The sequence below is a fragment of the Scyliorhinus torazame genome, chromosome 4, assembly GCF_047496885.1.
Source record: "Scyliorhinus torazame isolate Kashiwa2021f chromosome 4, sScyTor2.1, whole genome shotgun sequence".
Classification (NCBI taxonomy): domain Eukaryota; kingdom Metazoa; phylum Chordata; class Chondrichthyes; order Carcharhiniformes; family Scyliorhinidae; genus Scyliorhinus; species Scyliorhinus torazame.
In genome coordinates, this window is record NC_092710.1 from 104,374,525 (window position 1) to 104,391,536 (window position 17,012).

At 51.5% G+C, this 17,012-nt stretch overlaps 1 protein-coding gene across 8 annotated transcripts in view; it reads left to right on the top strand.

The window, feature by feature from the left end:
* The first annotated feature begins 486 nt into the window (after positions 1-486).
* Positions 487-17,012, top strand: part of LOC140410367 (KH domain-containing, RNA-binding, signal transduction-associated protein 2-like) — an 824,701-nt gene continuing 808,175 nt past the window's right edge. For all 8 annotated transcript variants that reach the window (XR_011940630.1, XR_011940629.1, XR_011940628.1 and 5 more), the window contains exon 1: positions 487-767. Coding sequence is in view for 4 of the 8 variants with exons in the window: in XM_072498401.1 (XP_072354502.1) it covers positions 677-767 (91 nt within the window). In the remaining 4 variants the exon portion in view is untranslated. The remainder of the gene's footprint in view (positions 768-17,012) is intronic.

The window sequence follows — 17,012 nt, forward strand, 5'->3', positions numbered from 1 at the left end:
TGCAATATCACAGTACTCCCAATTAACATGTGGGAAACACTGATAAATATCACTTGCTGATATCTCAATGCATTGATCAGACACATCAATTATGCATCAACCTGTGACCCATTCCAGCAAAGCCCTCTTCTCTCTTTTTTTAAAAAAAAGCAACTTTGCCAATATATTCAAGGGTATCGAGGCCTGATATCAGCAAGCAGTGAGTGCATGATTTGATGATGGAGCATCCTGTATTTTAGGATATGACATTCACAGGAGTTCGCACAAGCAGAGTCTCGTTTGCTATTGTGCAAAGGGGGGTAAGGATGAAAAGAGTAGGTGTGCAAAAAAAGAGATTGGGAAAGGACGGCCGGACAGCAGGCACCCTGTTCCTCACTCTGATTGACAACAAAGGCCGGCCAATGAGCATTGGGCTTTGCTTCCGGGTGGCTGGACGCTGCCCAATGAGGGGTTGGCGGAGGCGGGCTCTATTCGGGATAACTGGGGAAGCGAGCTAGCGGCTGTCAGTGCAGCCCCAGTGAATGCACTCTCCCAGCAAGGTAAAAAAAAAATCCACTCAATTAGATACCGTGTGCGCTGAGAGAAACAAGGAAAGCTTTTTAACTTTGGGGGAGGGGGAAAAAAAGTCTGAATAAATTATTTTAAATCCACATTGCAAATTTGTATTGAACAAAAAATGCAGAGAGAGAAATTCTTGCCAGAGCTGATGGCAGAGAAGGACACACTGGATCCATCTTTTGTTCATGCCGCACGCCTGCTGACAGAAGGTAAGTTGTGCTGTCGAGAACTGAACGTCCGGCTCGAAATGGTTAATTGTTGCTCTGACAGATGTACTAAACATCAACATCTCTTTGCTTTGCAAAATACCACCCCGTGCCCACCACCCCTTCCCCTCTCTAAACAAGCTGCCCCCCTGAGTGACCTCGAAACTATTGTGTGTGTTTGTGTTGGTGCTGGAATGTTGCTCCGAGGTGTGTTTGGGGCAGTGGCTCATTAATCATCCTTTCCACACAGTCCCGTTCAATTGTTTCATCTTCAGTTGTTAACAGGTGTTGCTGCCAGTGAGCTGTCCTGGGTCAGACGCTGCAAATAGCAGCTACCTGTTATCAGTGTTTGTGTGGTTAAATATATTACTGAAAGTCAGCGGTGATCAATGTCTAATATTCAATGTATAGGTAGGTATGTGTCTCTGTTTTTGTGAGTATATGTCTGTATTTGTGCGTGTGGGGACATGTGTGTATCTGTGACATTTCCGCCTGTGTGTCTGTGAACATGTCTATGTGCCTGTGGGGATACGTGTGCCTGCGAATATATGCCTATGTGTTTGTGAGTCTATGTGTGTATGTGCCAGTGAGTATATGTGTATGTGCCTGTGAGGATATGTCAATGTGTGGAGTATATGTCTGTGTGCCTTTCAGGATGTGTGTCTGTGAGTATGAATGTCTGTGAGTATATATGTCTGTGAGTATGTGAGTGTATGTCTGTGAGTATATGTCTGTGTGCCTTTCAGGATGTGTGTCTGTGAGTATGTGTGTGTATGTAAGTATATGTCAGTGAGTACATGTGTCTATGAGCATATGCCTGTGTGCCTGTCAGGATGCCTGTGAGTATGTATGTGCCTGTGAGTATGTGTGTGTCTGTGAGTCTGTGAGCATATGCCTGTGTGCTGTGAGGATGTGTGTCTGTGAGTATGTGTCTGTGAGTATGTGTCTGTGGGTTTGTGTGTGGGTGTGTGTGAGTATGTGTGTCTGAGCATATACCTGTGAGGATGTGTATCTGTGAGTATGTGTGTGTGCACATATGTCAATGCCCGCAAACATGGCCCAATGTTAAAGATTCAAAATCTATTCCATGACTAAAGGAAGATGATGGGTTTTGTAGCTTAAAGATTCTAAATTTGTCTCGTGTGAAAGAAGATGATGGAATTTTTTTGTTGTTGGTGAAAATGCATTGTAGCTTCTGAAGATTTATTTATTTTTGCTTTTGATAGCAGCTTGTTTTTCTTGGTGTGTTTTCAAACATTTATGACACCGGCCTGAGTTTCTGCTTGCTGCAAACCTGTGTGTGATGCTCAGCTTTTGTTGGGTATCAGCTCTGTTGGGAAATGAGGGACTGAGTGCTTTAATCCTGGCTCTGTGCTACAGAGGGCAGCAGATAGACGTACAAACCGGGGCGGAGAGTTGGAGATCGATGACAATCTCGGCCCGCCAAAATAATCCATGTTAAATGGATACCTTCTTCCAGTTGAAAGCATAATGACCATTTGGGGATAGCTGTCCTCCTGAAAAGAAAATGGGGGGGGGGGGGTGCAGCAATATCTCCCCCACCCCACCCAGAATTGTGTCAATTCCTGGAAAGCAGGTAGAGTTTTTTGTTCAACTGACGCTGCCAGCGATTTAATAACACTACTCACCTCTTATGTTTCCGGCAGATGGGAGGTTTGGGGAGAAGGGGGGCTCCAGAATGGGGCCAATAAACGGGGCATTGCGTGTGATTAGTTGGGCTATAAGCTAGCTGCTTTATAAAAAGGTATAGAGGAACCAGCAAAAAGTGCATAAAAAAGAATCCGAAGGATGGTATCAGAACTGAGAGCATATACTTATCAGGGCAGCACGGTAGCACAGTAGTTAGCACAGTTGCTTCACAGCTCCAGGGTCCCAGGTTCGATTTCCGGCTTGGGTCACTGTGTGGAGTCTGCACATTCTCTCTTTGCCTGTGTGGATTTCCTCCGGGTGCTCCGATTTCCTCCCACAGTCCAAAGATGTGCAAGTTAGATGGATTGGTCATGCTAAATCGCCCTTAGTGTCCAAAAAGGTTGGGTGGGATTACTGGGTTATGGGGATAGAGTGATGGTGTGGGCTTGGGTACAGTACCTTTTTCCAAGGGCCGGTGCAGACTCGATGGGCCGAATGGCCTCCTTTTGCACTGTAGATTCTATGAGGAAAGGCTTTACAGATTCGGGCTCTCTTTTTCTAGAAAAGCTATTAAGCTAGTTTAGTACCATGCAGTTCCTGGCAGCCTGCCTCCGCTCAACGATATTAAATGATCTGTATTAGTGGAATATGTATCTCTGTCTTGTCGTGGACTGAAGGAATATTGCAATTTAAAATAGGCAGATGGTTGGAACATGCTCCACTTCCTCGTGGGCATCTTTGAGCGAATTGGTGAACATATAAGGCAAGTTTGCGTTGCAGTTTCCGGCATGTGCGCTTATAAAGCTACCGAGAGGACTTCCCAGTGCATCGACGTTACAAACGGTGGCTGTGTGCAGTAGTTCAGGGAGTTGAAGTTGCTGTGCTAGGACCATGACCCGCATCTCCAGCATGTTGCACAAGGACGGCTGACATTGGGACAGAGTGTATTCTTCTTCTCTCTCCCAACACAGAGGGGACCTGTGTCAACATGTGAGGATTCCCAGGCATTAAGGAACGGGTTATTAAACACACAATTTGGCTACATTTTAATATCCCTGTTTCTTTTTCTTGTTCCTGTTGTCGGGAAGCAGGGGCGGTTGATGAGACCGCTGGCACACGGGGAAGAACACGGGGATGGGTTAGGATTTGAAATGCACTGGCTAAGGGAGGAAATTTCCAGCCCCTCCCGACGGCGGGACTTTCCGGTCCCGTCGAAGTGAATAGGCTTTCCAACAGCTCGCCCCATTTTGCGCCCTAAGAGTGGGGCAGAGGCAGATTCAATGGTGGGTTTCCAAAGGCAATTGGATAAGCACCTGAAGAGAAAACAATTGCAAGGCGACAGAGAAATGGGGTGGGGGTTGGTTGGTAGTGTGGGGGGGGGGGGGGGGGGGGGGGGGGTGGTACGACTAGCAGAGCTGCTCGTGTAGAGAGCCGACCCAAACACGGTAGCACAGTGGTTAGCACTGCTGCCACACAGATCCAGGGTCCCGGGTTCAATTCTGGCCTCGGGTGACTGTGTGGAGTTTGCACGTTCTCCCCGTGTCTGCGTGGGTTTCCTCCAGGTGCTCCGGTTTCCTCCCACAGTCGAAAGATGTCCAGTCTAAAGGTGGATTGGCCATGCTAAATTGCCCAAAAGGTTAGGTTGGGTTGCGGGGATAGGGTAGAGGCGTGGCCTTACGAAGCTTTGACAAAGGGTCACCTGGACTCGAAACGTTAGCTCTTTTCTCTCCCTACAGACCTGCTGAGATTTTCCAGCATTTTCTCTTTGGCTTAAGTAGGATGCTCTTTCCAAGGGCCGGTGCAGACTCGATGGGCCAAATGGCTTCCTCTGCACTGTACATTCTGTGAAATCAAACAGGAAGGACCAAATAGCCTCCTTCTGTGCTGTAACCATTCTATGATCCTCTGAATCATCCATTTGTGAGTGGTAACTTTGTAAGTAGGGAACCTGGTTAAGGCCTTTATTGAAACAGTTACTGAGCCTGAAGTTTGGGAGAGTTGAATTAAAATGTTGGCCCTGATCTTGGGCTCCGTGACAACTGAAGAGCACCCACTGCGCATCGTGCCCACACCTGCTCACAGATTGACTGTGCGATTTTGCACTGGGAACTTGCAACAATTAAAAAGCCAAACAAAAAGCACCCTGCCCTCTATAGGGGATCGGAACTTGTGTGAACAGGGCAAGCAAACCCTTGTCTCGTTGGCCATTCAGATTGAAGAATCCTCACTGAGCTATGCAGTCTAAGTCAGGAAGTTTCAGTTAGAATAGTTAATTCAATAAAAAATCCAGTATGAACAGCAATAGAGAAGAAAACAAAAGCCTTGTCTCAGACCACAGAGGTCTCAAAAGACACTTTCCAGCTAATGAAGGACTTCTGAAGTGTCATCCCTGTTGTAATGCAGGACATTGAATAGCCAATTTATATACAACAAGATCCCACACACACCATGTGATATAAGGCCAGGTTATCTGTCTTTGTGATGTTGATTGAGGAATAAATATTGACCAGGATACCAGGGTGGCATGTTGGCACAGTGATTAGCACTGCTGCCTCACAGCGCCAGGGGCCCAAGTTCAATTCCGGCCTTGGGTGACTGTCTGTGGAGTTGGTACGTTCTTCCTGTGGGTTTCCTCCAGGTGTTCCGGTCTCCTCCCACAGTCCAAAGACGTGCCGGTTAGGTGGATTGAAAATACTCAATTGTTCCTTGATGTCCAGGGATGTGTGGGTTAGGTTAAGGGGTTATTGGGATAGGGCGGGGAAGTGGGCTTGGGTGAATGCTCCTTCAGGATTGGTGCAGACTTGATGGGCTGAATGGTACTGTAGTGATTCTATAATTCTAAATTCCCCCCCCACTCTGCTTCAATATTTTCAAATGGGACCTTTCACATCTATCTGAGCAGTCAAATAGAGCCTTGGTTTAAACATCTCTCACAAAAATAGCACATCTGACAATGAAGAACCTGCTCACTTTTTCATTAAAGTGTCAGCCTGGATTTTATCATCAAACGCAGGAGTGGACCCTGAACGTGGAACGTTATGATTCAAATGTGAAAAGCAATCAACAGAGGCACAGTTATGAACGTATGAAATAGGAACAGAAGTAGGCCATTCGGCCCGTCGAGCCTGCTCCGCCACTCAATAATATCATGGTTGATCTGTTTGTGTTTCTAATTCCACATTCCTGTTTACCCCTGGTAACCGTTGATTCCCTTGCCTAACAAGGATCTATCTACCTTCGCCTCAAAGATATTCAATGACCCCACCTTCACTGCCTTCTGACGCAGAGTTCCAAAGTCGCACAACTCTCTGAGAGAAATCAATTCCTCTTCACCTCTTCCTAAAAGGTTGACCCCCTGGATGAGTACGGTGGTGTAGTGGTTAGCACTGCTGCCTTACAGCGCTGAGGTCTCGGTTTCGATCCCGGCCCCGGACCACTGTCCATGTGGAGTTTGCACATACTCCCCGTGTCCGCGTGGGTTTCACCCCACAAACCCAAAGATGTGCAGTCTAGGTGGATTGGCCACGCTAAATTGCCCCTTAATTGGAATAAAAGAATTGGGTACTCTAAATTAAAAAAAAAAAGGGTGTCCCCTAATTTTAAAACAGTGCCCCCTAGATCTGGACTCACTCACAAGAGGAAACATCCTTTCCACATACACCTTGTCAAGACTTCAGGATCTCGTATCCTTCAATCAAGTCACCCCCTACCTTTCTAAACTCTGGTGGAAACAGGCCCACGTTTATATCAAGGGTGGTTAAAGAGACAGAAAGAAAAAGTGGATTTTCTTTAAATCTCCAGAAATAACTGAAATCTGAAGGACTGAAGCTTCACGCATGTAAAAGTAAATCTACAGTGCAGTGAGATGATTTGACAATATTTTAGACTTATCACACTGTTAAAATGTACTGACACATGACGGGACAAGTTTTACTTGTTCTGGCATGTTTACGAGGTATCCTGTGGCTACATGCCCCGATTTCCCACAATCCATGTGAAAGCAGAGTGACTCGGTGATATATACCAGCTTATTGGGGGTGGGGGGGGGTGGTGGGCAGGCTAAATCGATTTCCATATTTAGCTTCCGTTGTGCAGATGTGGGAGCTTGCTGCCTGATTTCCTCCTCGATAACAGTGAGCACTGATGACCTGACTGTTGTTCTGAAAGCAAATGCCACTCACTTTACTGACTTGGAAATACATCGGCGTTGCTTCGCTGTCGCTGGGTTAAAATCCTGGAACTCCCTCCCTGACTGGACTGTGGGCGTACCTCAGGGATGGCAGTGGTTCAAGAGGGCGGCTCACCACTACCTTCTTCAGGGCAACTAGGGATGGGCAATACATGCAAGCCTAGCTGATGATGCCCACATCCTGGGAATAATTTTTTTTTAAAAATCCAGACCAGTGTCCCACAACAAGCCAGAGTGGTGTTGAGCGCTTCTGTAATTTTTTTTTGTTACGTGTTCGGTAATTTCAGCTCTGCTCTGTGAGTCAAATAAGACAGGTTTCTCAGAATTTAGCATTTAGACTAAGAAATAGAAACTGTTTATGAGTACTGTTGCTCTTATTAGCCTTAGTTTATTAGCTCTGATTATGTCACCTTTGCTCACTAGTCGCCAGGTATCTTTCTGATACCGCCACGTGGTTCAAGCTCGAGTTATGATTAATAAGACAGCACACCGCTTAGTAAGAGTAAAATCAAAGGTCATTTATTATGTACAGCAATAAATACTTACACAATAATCCTACTTTCTAGACTACTACCTACCACTACTGGCCAATACTTAACTTTTGGGAATGGCCCACCAGGTCAGGGAAACGAATGGCTTATCGAATTGAGTCTGGCCTGCGGAATTCAAAATGCTGATACGGGTCGATGGCTAGGAGTCTCTATCGGGTAGCGATCGCTGGAGTCAAACTTACGGTTGCTGGTCAATGGTTCTTGCGAAGGTTGCGAGCAGGAGAAAAAGGGAGAGAAGTGTCGATCTGAACTTGGCCCCTATTTTTATAGGGCCCAGGGGCTTCCCGCCTCTCGGGGCGGACCTTGACCCTGAGTCCCAAGTGATTGGACTTGTTCCCAATCACTGGGTTCGATATGCTCCAATAACGGGGCGATTCCTCGATCGGGGGGTGGTCGTTCACCTGTCTTTGGCTCGGCCACTGCTGGCGCTGAGAGGTCTGGCCCAGCATTCAATTGCTAATATGTTGCAATTGTTCCCGGGGATCGCCGATTAAACTGCAGATGTCTGTGTTGATGTGCTGCTAATGGTCGCAGGTATCGATCTGGGCCGACTTCCCCAGAGCCGAATACGCTATTCTGTCTGCAGTTGTCCGTTTGTGCCCTGTTGGCTGATTTTCCCATCAGCCTTTTCGGTTAGCCATTTTACATCGGGTTTTGGCCAAATTAATCGGGAATCAGCCATTTTAGGTGGCTACAGTACTTGCAGCACTGTGTGTATTTCTGATCTTTATCTTGATAAATAGCCCGGAGGGGCACTGGAGAATGTGCAGAAAAGATTCACTAGGATGATACCAGAACTGAGAGGTTATAACGGTCAGGCAAACTTGACCAGGCTGTAGAAACGAACGGGCTGCGCGGTGAGCTGTTCGAGCCCTTTACAATTATAAAAGGTTTTAATTAGGTAGGTGTAGCGAAGGTGTTTCACTGGTGGAGGAGACCCAAATTAAGGGCTGTAAATAGTTACCAATGAATCAAATAGAAAATTCAGTAGAAATATCTTTAACCAGAGCATGGCGAGAATGTGGAGCGTGTTTTTACAAAGACCGATTGAAGTAAATGACATTAATGCCTTGAAAAGGGAGGCCGGATAAACACATTGCAAGAAAGAGAATAATAGGCTGATAGGGTTAATACAATAGGGTAGAAGGAGGCTTTCGCTGGGAATGGACATTAACTTGCCTGGATGAATACAGCTCCAACAATATTCAAGAAGATCAACACCATCCTGGACAAAGCAACCCATTTGATTGCTCCTCCTTCCACAAACATTCAAACCCTCCAACACCAACGGACAGTGCCAGTCGTGAGTACCATCTGCAAGATGCACTGCAATAATGCGCCAAGGTTCTTTAGGCAGCATCTTCCAAACCCATGACCATTGCCATCTAGAAGGACAAGGGCAGCAGATACCTGGGAACCCCACCACCTGGAGGTTCCCCTCCAAGTCACTAACCACCCTGATGTGGGAATATATCACCGTTCCTTCACTGTCGCTGGGGGAAAATCCTGGAAACCCCTCCCTAACAGCACAGTGGGTGCACCTACACCTCAGGGACTGCAGCAGTTGAAGAATGCCACCTTCTGAAGGGCAACTACGGATGGGCAATAAATGCTGGCCTAACCAGCGATGCCAATGTGGTAGTACCAGGTATTGCGGTACTTAAAAGGTGGATGACCATTGGTTAGACCCAGGGGTCTACCATTGGCTGTTGTACATAGCTCCGCCCTGAGAGGCGGAGTATAAGAACCGGTGCCGTCCCAGCAGCCTTCACTTTCTGTATCGAAGCTGCTGGGGAAGAGTTCCAGCAGATTAAAACCTTCAGTTATGAATCACTTCGCCTTGAGAGTAATTGATTGCGCATCAGCCCACATCCTGCAGATGAATAAAGGAAAATAAAGACCAGGTTGGCCAAATGGTCAGTTTCTGTGCTGTAAAATTCAATGTCATTCTCAGAAACTATTCGGAGCTACTTATTTTTTGGATGGTGATTTAGTTTATCAAATTGGTGCTGAAGGGTAAAGCTCCCTCCTCAAAGACCTAGTGTGTCTCTGTCCCAAGTTTGCTCATCACTTATATTTTACCATTAGAAAGTGGCAGGCTGTCCTAGCTCACTTTCTAATTGAGAAAGTGATCTGAAAACTAGCTAGTTAATATTCCTGACCCAGAATGCTGTCGATGGTTTTTTTAGGCGGAGGTTTGGCACCCTCGAAAACAAATGAGCTGAATTCCAGGTGAAAACCTATCTATGAAGGTCGAATGGATATGCTTCCAATCTGGACCTATATTCAGATACAGATTTAAATGAATGCATCTCACAGATTGATACACAGTATCAGTGATGCCTCTGTACGCAGATCAAACAGGGGAGCCAGCTAAAACAATAGGAAGAATTCGGGTCGCTTTACGGAGAGGGGTGAATACCCCCCAATCTAGCCCGAAATCTGCTCGGCTAGGTCCTTTGGGTAGGTGGCAGTTGCCAGCTTGCGGGTATCACAATTGCCTCTATGTCAGAAGGTTGTTGATTTGAGTTCCACTCTGGAGCCATGAGCAAACATTCTACACTGAAACTCCATTGCGGTACTGCTGGCATGCGCACTGTTGCCTTTTGAACGAGATGTTCTCCCAGGAGACGGAATCATCCCACCACACTTTATAAGGAGGGCAAGGGAGGAGTTATCGCCAGTACTCTGGCTGACATTTCTCCTTGAATCAACATCATTTAGAATCGATGATCTGGCCATGATCACATTGCTACCTGTGGGAGCTTGCTGCATATAAATCAGCTGCCGCATTTCTCATGTTGCAATAGTGGCAACGCTTCAAAAAGTACTTCATTGAGAGGCGGCACGGTAGCGCAGTGGTTAGCACAGATGCCTCACGCCGCCAAAGTCCCAGGTTCGATCCCCACCCCGGGTCACTGTCCGTGAGGATTTTGCACATTCTCCCCATGTCTGTGTGGATCTCACACCCACAACACAAAGATGTGCAGGGTAGGTGGATTGGCCATGCTAAATTCACCCTTAATTGGAAAAAAAATGAATTGGGTATTCTAAATTTATATTTTAAAAAAGTACTTCATTGGCTGTTGTGGTAATACCAGGTATTGCAGTACCTGAGTGGTGGATGACCATTGGCTAGACCCAGGAGTTTACCATTGGCCGATGTACATAGCTCCGCCCTGAAAGGCAGGGTATAAGAAACAATGCCATCCCAGCAGCCTTCACATTCTGTATCGAAGCTGCTGGGAACAGTTCTAGCTGATTAAAGCCTATTAGTTATGACTCACCTTGTCTCGAGAGTAATTGATTGTGCATCAATTTAATCAGTTATTACTTCTGAAAGGATGGATCTCCGCATTAAGCCGGAGTGCCTTCAGCTCAGCCCCCACGCAGACAACTCCGCTGCTATCTTCAAGCATTGGATGGCGTGTTTTAAGGGCTACCTCGACACGGCCGCCGACACACCCAGGGAAAGGCAGAAAATGCACCTTCTACGCTCGCGGGTCAGCCCTGGGATCTACCCTTTGATCGAAGACGCGGCGAACTATGCTGCAGCTATCAAGCTGCTAGAAGGACATTACATCCGTCCTGTGAACGAGGTCTACGCCCATCACCTGCTGGCGACTAGAAGGCAAAGCCCTGAAGAAACACTGGAAGACTTCTATCGGACACTATTAGTGCTGGGCCGAACCTGTGGCTGCCCACCAGTTACGGGGAACGAGCACACGGAACTTTTAATTCGGGATGCTTTCGTGGCAGGTATGACTTCCCCCGACATCTGCAGAAGGCTTCTTGAAATGGACACACTGGGCCTCAGTGAGGCACGGGCCCTGGCGGGGTGCATAGACGTTGCGTATAAAAACGCGCTGGCTTTTTCTCCCGGACGCACGGAGCCCCCTTGGGCTGCGTGGCACCCCATCGCGGCAGCCCCCCAGACTTTCCCGCTAACCCCGCAGGCCTGCGCGGCGAGACGGCCCGCCATCGCCGCCGGCCAATGCTGCTTCTTCTGCGGGCAGGCGAATCATCCCCGCGCGCGCTGCCCGGCCCGCACCGCCACCTGCAAAGGGTGCGGCAAGAAAGGCCACTATGTCGCGGTCTGCCGGCTCGCACCGTGGCCGCGGTCTCCAGTGACTATCAGCAGCCTTTCTTTCAGGCCCCGGCCGTCCAAGGCCCACCGCCGCCCTCATATCCCCAGGCAGCGTGCGACCCACGGCCGCCGCCATTTTGCCCCCCGGCCACCACGCTGGATGGGTGGCCGCCGCCATTTTGTCCCTCGCCGCCGCCATCTTCGACATCCCCGGACTCCATGTGCGACCCGTGGCTGACACCATCTTGGATGGGGCCTCAGGCCCCCAGCACAGCCGACTACACCTTCCCCGACCAGAACTCTCCATTACTGCAGCTGGCCTCCTTTACCCTGGACCAGAGTCGGCCCCGGACGCTTGCGAAAGCCACCACAACGATCGCCATCAACGGCCACGTGACGTCGTGCCTGATCGACTCCGGGAGCACGGAAAGCTTTGTCCACCCCGACACGGTACGGCACTGTTCTCTTGTCACCCATCCCGTAAACCAACGGATCTCCCTGGCCTCCGGATCACACACAGTGGAGATCAAGGGGTTTTGCCTAGCGAACCTCACTGTCCAAGGCAGGGAATTCCGCAATTTCCGCCTGTACGTTCTGCCGCACCTCTGCGCAGCCACCCTTCTTGGCCTGGATTTCCAGTGCCACCTGCAAAGCCTGACCTTTAAATTTGGCGGCCCTATTGTCTGTGGCCTCGCGACCCTTAAGGTCGACCCGCCTTCCCTGTTTGCGAACCTCACCCCGGATTGCAAACCCATCGCCACCAGGAGCAGACGGTACAGTGCCCAGGATCAGACCTTCATCAGGTCCGAGGTCCAAAGGCTGCTGAAGGAAGGGGTTATCGAAGTGAGCAACAGCCCCTGGAGGGCTCAAGTAGTGGTGGTAAAGACCGGGGAGAAACAGAGGATGGTCATCGACTATAGACAGACCATCAACAGGTTTAAGCAACTGGACACGTACCCTCTCCCCCGTATAGCCGACCTGGGAAACAGGATTGTGCAATACAAGGTTTTCTCCACGGTGGACCTCAAGTCTGCCTACCACCAGCTACCCCTCCGTAATGGTGACCGTCAGTACACTGCCTTCGAAGCAGATGGGCGGCTCGATCACTTTTTAAGGGTTCCCTTCGGTGTCACGAACGGGGTCTCGGCCTTCCAACGTGAGATAGACCGAATGGTTGACCGGTACGGCTTACGCGCAATGTTCCCGTATGTTGATAACGTCACCATCTGCGGCCATGACCAGCAGGACCATGACACCAACCTCCGAAAATTTCTCCAGACCGCAAATACCCTTAATCTGACCTACAATAAGGATAAATGCATTTTCAGCACCGACCGTCTAGCCATCCTGGGCTACGTAGTGCGAAGTGGAGTCATAGGCCCCGACCCTGAGCGCATGCGCCCCCTCATGGAGTTCCCCCTCCCTCACTGCCCCAAGGCCCTAAAGCGCTGCCTCGGCTTCTTCAGATGTTATGCACAGTGGGTCCCTAATTACGCCGACAAGGCTCGACCCCTGATCCAGTCCACAACCTTCCCCCTGTCGATGAAGGCCCGCCAGGCCTTCTGCCGCATCAAAGCGGACATCGCAAAAGCCACGATGCGCGCCATCGACGAGTCCCTCCCCTTCCAGGTCGAGAGCGATGCGTCCGACGTAGCTCTGGCGGCCACCCTCAACCAAGTGGGCAGGCCCGTGGCTTTCTTCTCCCGCACTCTCCATGCTTCTGAAATTCGCCACTCCTCGGTCGAAAAGGAGGCCCAGGCCATAGTAGAAGCTATACGACACTGGAGGCATTACCTGGCCGGCAGGAGATTCACTCTCCTCACGGACCAACGGTCAGTGGCCTTCATGTTCAATAATGCGCAGCGGGGCAAGATTAAGAACGACAAGATCTTGCGGTGGAGGATCGAACTCTCCACCTACAATTACGAGATCTTGTACCGTCCCAGGAAGCTGAACGAGCCTCCTGATGCCCTGTCCCGCGGCACTTGTGCCACCGCACAAGTGGACCGCCTCCGAGCCCTCCACGAGGACCTCTGCCACCCGGGGGTCACTCATTTCTTTCATTTCATCAAGTGCCGCAACCTGCCCTACTCCATCGAGGAGGTCAGGACAGTCACCAGGGACTGCCAAATCTGCGCGGAGTGCAAACCGCACTTCTTCCGGCCAGAGAGAGCGCATCTGATAAAGGCTTTCCGTCCCTTTGAACGCCTCAGCATGGATTTCAAAGGCCCCCTCCCCTCCACCGACCACAACACGTACTTCCTGAACGTGATTGACGAGTACTCCCGGTTCCCATTTGCCATCCCCTGCCCCGACATGACCACAACCACCGTCATCAAGGCCTTCCAGGGTATTTTTACACTGTTCGGTTTCCCCGCATACATTCACAGTGATAGGGGGTCCTCCTTTATGAGCGACGAACTGCGTCAATTCCTGCTCAGCAAAGGCATCGCCTCCAGCAGGACGACCAGTTACAACCCCCGGGGAAACCGGCAGGTTGAGAGGGAGAACGGAACGGTCTGGAAGAACGTCCTGCTGGCCCTACGGTCCAGGAACCTCCCAGTCTCCCGCTGGCAGGAAGTCCTCCCAGTGGCCCTTCACTCCATACGGTCGCTGCTCTGTACTACCACAAACCAGACACCTCACGAACGTCTCCTTGTTTTCCCCAGGAAGTCCTCCTCCAGGACCTCGCTCCCAACCTGGCTAGCGACACCCGGACCCGTCCTGCTGCGGAAACATGTGAGGGCACACAAGTCGGACCCGCTGGTCGAGAGGGTCCACCTGCTGCATGTCAACCCCCAGTACGCCTACGTAGCATTCCCCGACGGCCGCCAAGACACGGTCTCCCTTCGGGACCTGGCGCCCACCGGAGCCCCACGCGCACCCGCACCATTGCCCCCACCCCCACCCTCCCCGCAGCACCTGACCGGAGGGTCAGTACTGCCGCCGCCCCTACCCAGTGCCGAACAGGCACCGACGCCCCCTACAGGCACCCCTCCCCCTGCCCACCTTTCGCCCCAACAGCGCCGCCTACGGGTGACGAAGCTTCCTGGGAGGAAGACACCACGTTCCCGGAGTTGCAACCGCCGGGGCCCCCACCAGGATCATCGCCGAAGCCCAGACGCTCCAGGACGACCAGGCCACCCGATCGTCTGATTGCTGCACCATAAACACTTTTTCTGTTACCCTCGACATCACGGTACCTCCATACCTGGTCCTAACATGCAAAAGGCGACAGTAACACTGGCCAACACCCCGCTGGGTTCTTTTTAACAGGGGGTGAATGTGGTAATACCAGGTATTGCAGTACCTGAGAGGTGGATGACCATTGGCTAGACCTAGGAGTCTACCATTGGCTAACGTACATAGCTCCGCCCTGAGAGGCAGGGTATAAGAACCAATGCCGTCCCAGCAGCCTTCACTTTCTGTATCGAAGCTGCTGGGTACAGTTCTAGCTGATTAAAGCCTATTAGTTATGACTCACCTTGTCTCGAGAGTAATTGATTCCGCATCAGCTGTGAAGCACTTTGGAACATTCTGAGGTTGTGAAAGCCTGGATATAAATGTCAGTATTTCTTTTCTAAAGTCAGTTGTTAGGAGCACAGTATGTGTGAGCCAGGTGTCCATTACGCGATGATTTGGTTGAATGTAACTTTCCATGCCATTTTGGGCATTTTATATTGTGGCTGTTTCTCTGTGCACTTCAGATTTAGGAGAAGTGCAGCAGAGGAAGCTCTTAAAGGAGAAAAATATTCACTGCTATGCTAAATCTGAAATACCGATCTGGGCAGCACAGACGTATGATGCTTCAGCAAATAATAATCATATACTCAGATCTTTTCATTGCAACTTTGCAATATGTGGATTCATAGTATGGGCACAGGGGTAGGCCTCTTAGAATAATAATCATCCAGTTTGCTTGTGGCTGACCAGGACCTCAAATCAGGGGCGAAATTCTCCGTTATCGGCGCAAAAAACGGCGCAAATCCGACTTGCGTCACGTCGGAAAAATGGGTCGAAATGGGCTAGCAGCGACGTAACGGGATCCGCGCTTGCGAAGTGGTTCACGCCGTGCAGTGTCATACGCGCCGCACGGCGTGACGGCTCATAAGGCCGCGCCTCTCCCCCCTACCCGACCGGAACACCCGACCGGAAAACCCGACTGGATGGCTGGCCGCCGCTCAGCCCCGAGGTTCGAGTCACGCGATGTGGAGGCGCTCCTTGACGCGGTGGAGCAGAGGAGGGACGCCCTGTATCCCGGGCACGGCCGCAGAGTTGCCCCACGCCACAGCCGGCGTCTGTGGAGGGAAGTGGCAGAGGCCGTCACCGCTGTGGCCCTGACACCACGGACAGGCACCCAGTGCCACAAGAAGGTGAACAACCTCGTCAGAGCAGGCAGGGTGAGCCTCCCCCATATCCCCCCTCCCCATATCCCCCTCCCCCATATCCCCCTCCCCCATATCCCCCCTCCCCCATATCCCCCTCCCCATAAACCCCCCTCCCCATATCCCCCTCCCCCATATCCCCCTTCCCCCATATCCCCTCTCCCCCATATCCCCCCTCCCCCATAACCCCCTCCCCCATATCCCCCCATATCCCCACTCCCCCATATCCCCCCTCCCCCATATCCCCCCTCCCCCATATCCCCCCTCCCCCATATCCCCCCTCCCCATATCCCCCTCCCCGTATCCCCCCTCCCCCATATCCCCCCTTCCTCCATATCCCCCTCCCCATATCCCCCTCCCCCATATCCCCCCTCCCCCATATCCCCCCTCCCCCATATCCCCCCTCCCCATATCCCCCCTCCCCCATATCCCCCCTCCCCCATATCCCCCCTCCCCCATATCCCCCTCCCCCATAAACCCCCCTCCCCATATCCCCCTCCCCCATATCCCCCTTCCCCCATATCCCCTCTCCCCCATATCCCCCCTCCCCCATAACCCCCTCCCCCATATCCCCCCATATCCCCACTCCCCCATATCCCCCCTCCCCCATATCCCCCCTCCCCCATATCCCCCCTCCCCCATATCCCCCCTCCCCATATCCCCCTCCCCGTATCCCCCCTCCCCCATATCCCCCCTTCCTCCATATCCCCCTCCCCATATCCCCCTCCCCCATATCCCCCCTCCCCCATATCCCCCCTCCCCCATATCCCCCCTCCCCATATCCCCCCTCCCCCATATCCCCCCTCCCCCATACCCCCACATATACCCCCTCCCCCATATCCCCCCTCCCCCATATCCCCCTCCCCATATCCCCCCTCCCCATATCCCCCTCCCCCACATCCCCCCTCCCCATATCCCCCCATATCCCCCCTCCCCATATCCCCCCTCCCCCATATCCCCCCTCCCCCATATCCCCCTCCCCCATATCCCCCCTCCCCCATATCCCCCCATATCCCCCCTCCCCCATATCCCCCCTCCCACATATCCCCCCTCCCCCATATCCCCCTCCCCATATCCCCCTCCCCCATATCCCCCCTCCCCCATATCCCCCCTCCCCCATATCCCCCCTCCCCCATATCCCCCCTCCCCCATATCCCCCCTCCCCATATCACCCCTCCCCCATATCCCCCTCCCCCATATCCCCCTCCCCCATATCCCCCATATCCCCCCTCCCCCATATCCCCCCTCCCCCATATCCCCCATATCCCCAAGTGAATCCAGCCCTAACCTTAACCTCTGCAATGCACGCGCAACCGATGGCGTGCATTCATATACCTGCCTAACAGTGTTGCCTTTTACCCCTGCCACCACCCCCCCCCCCCCACA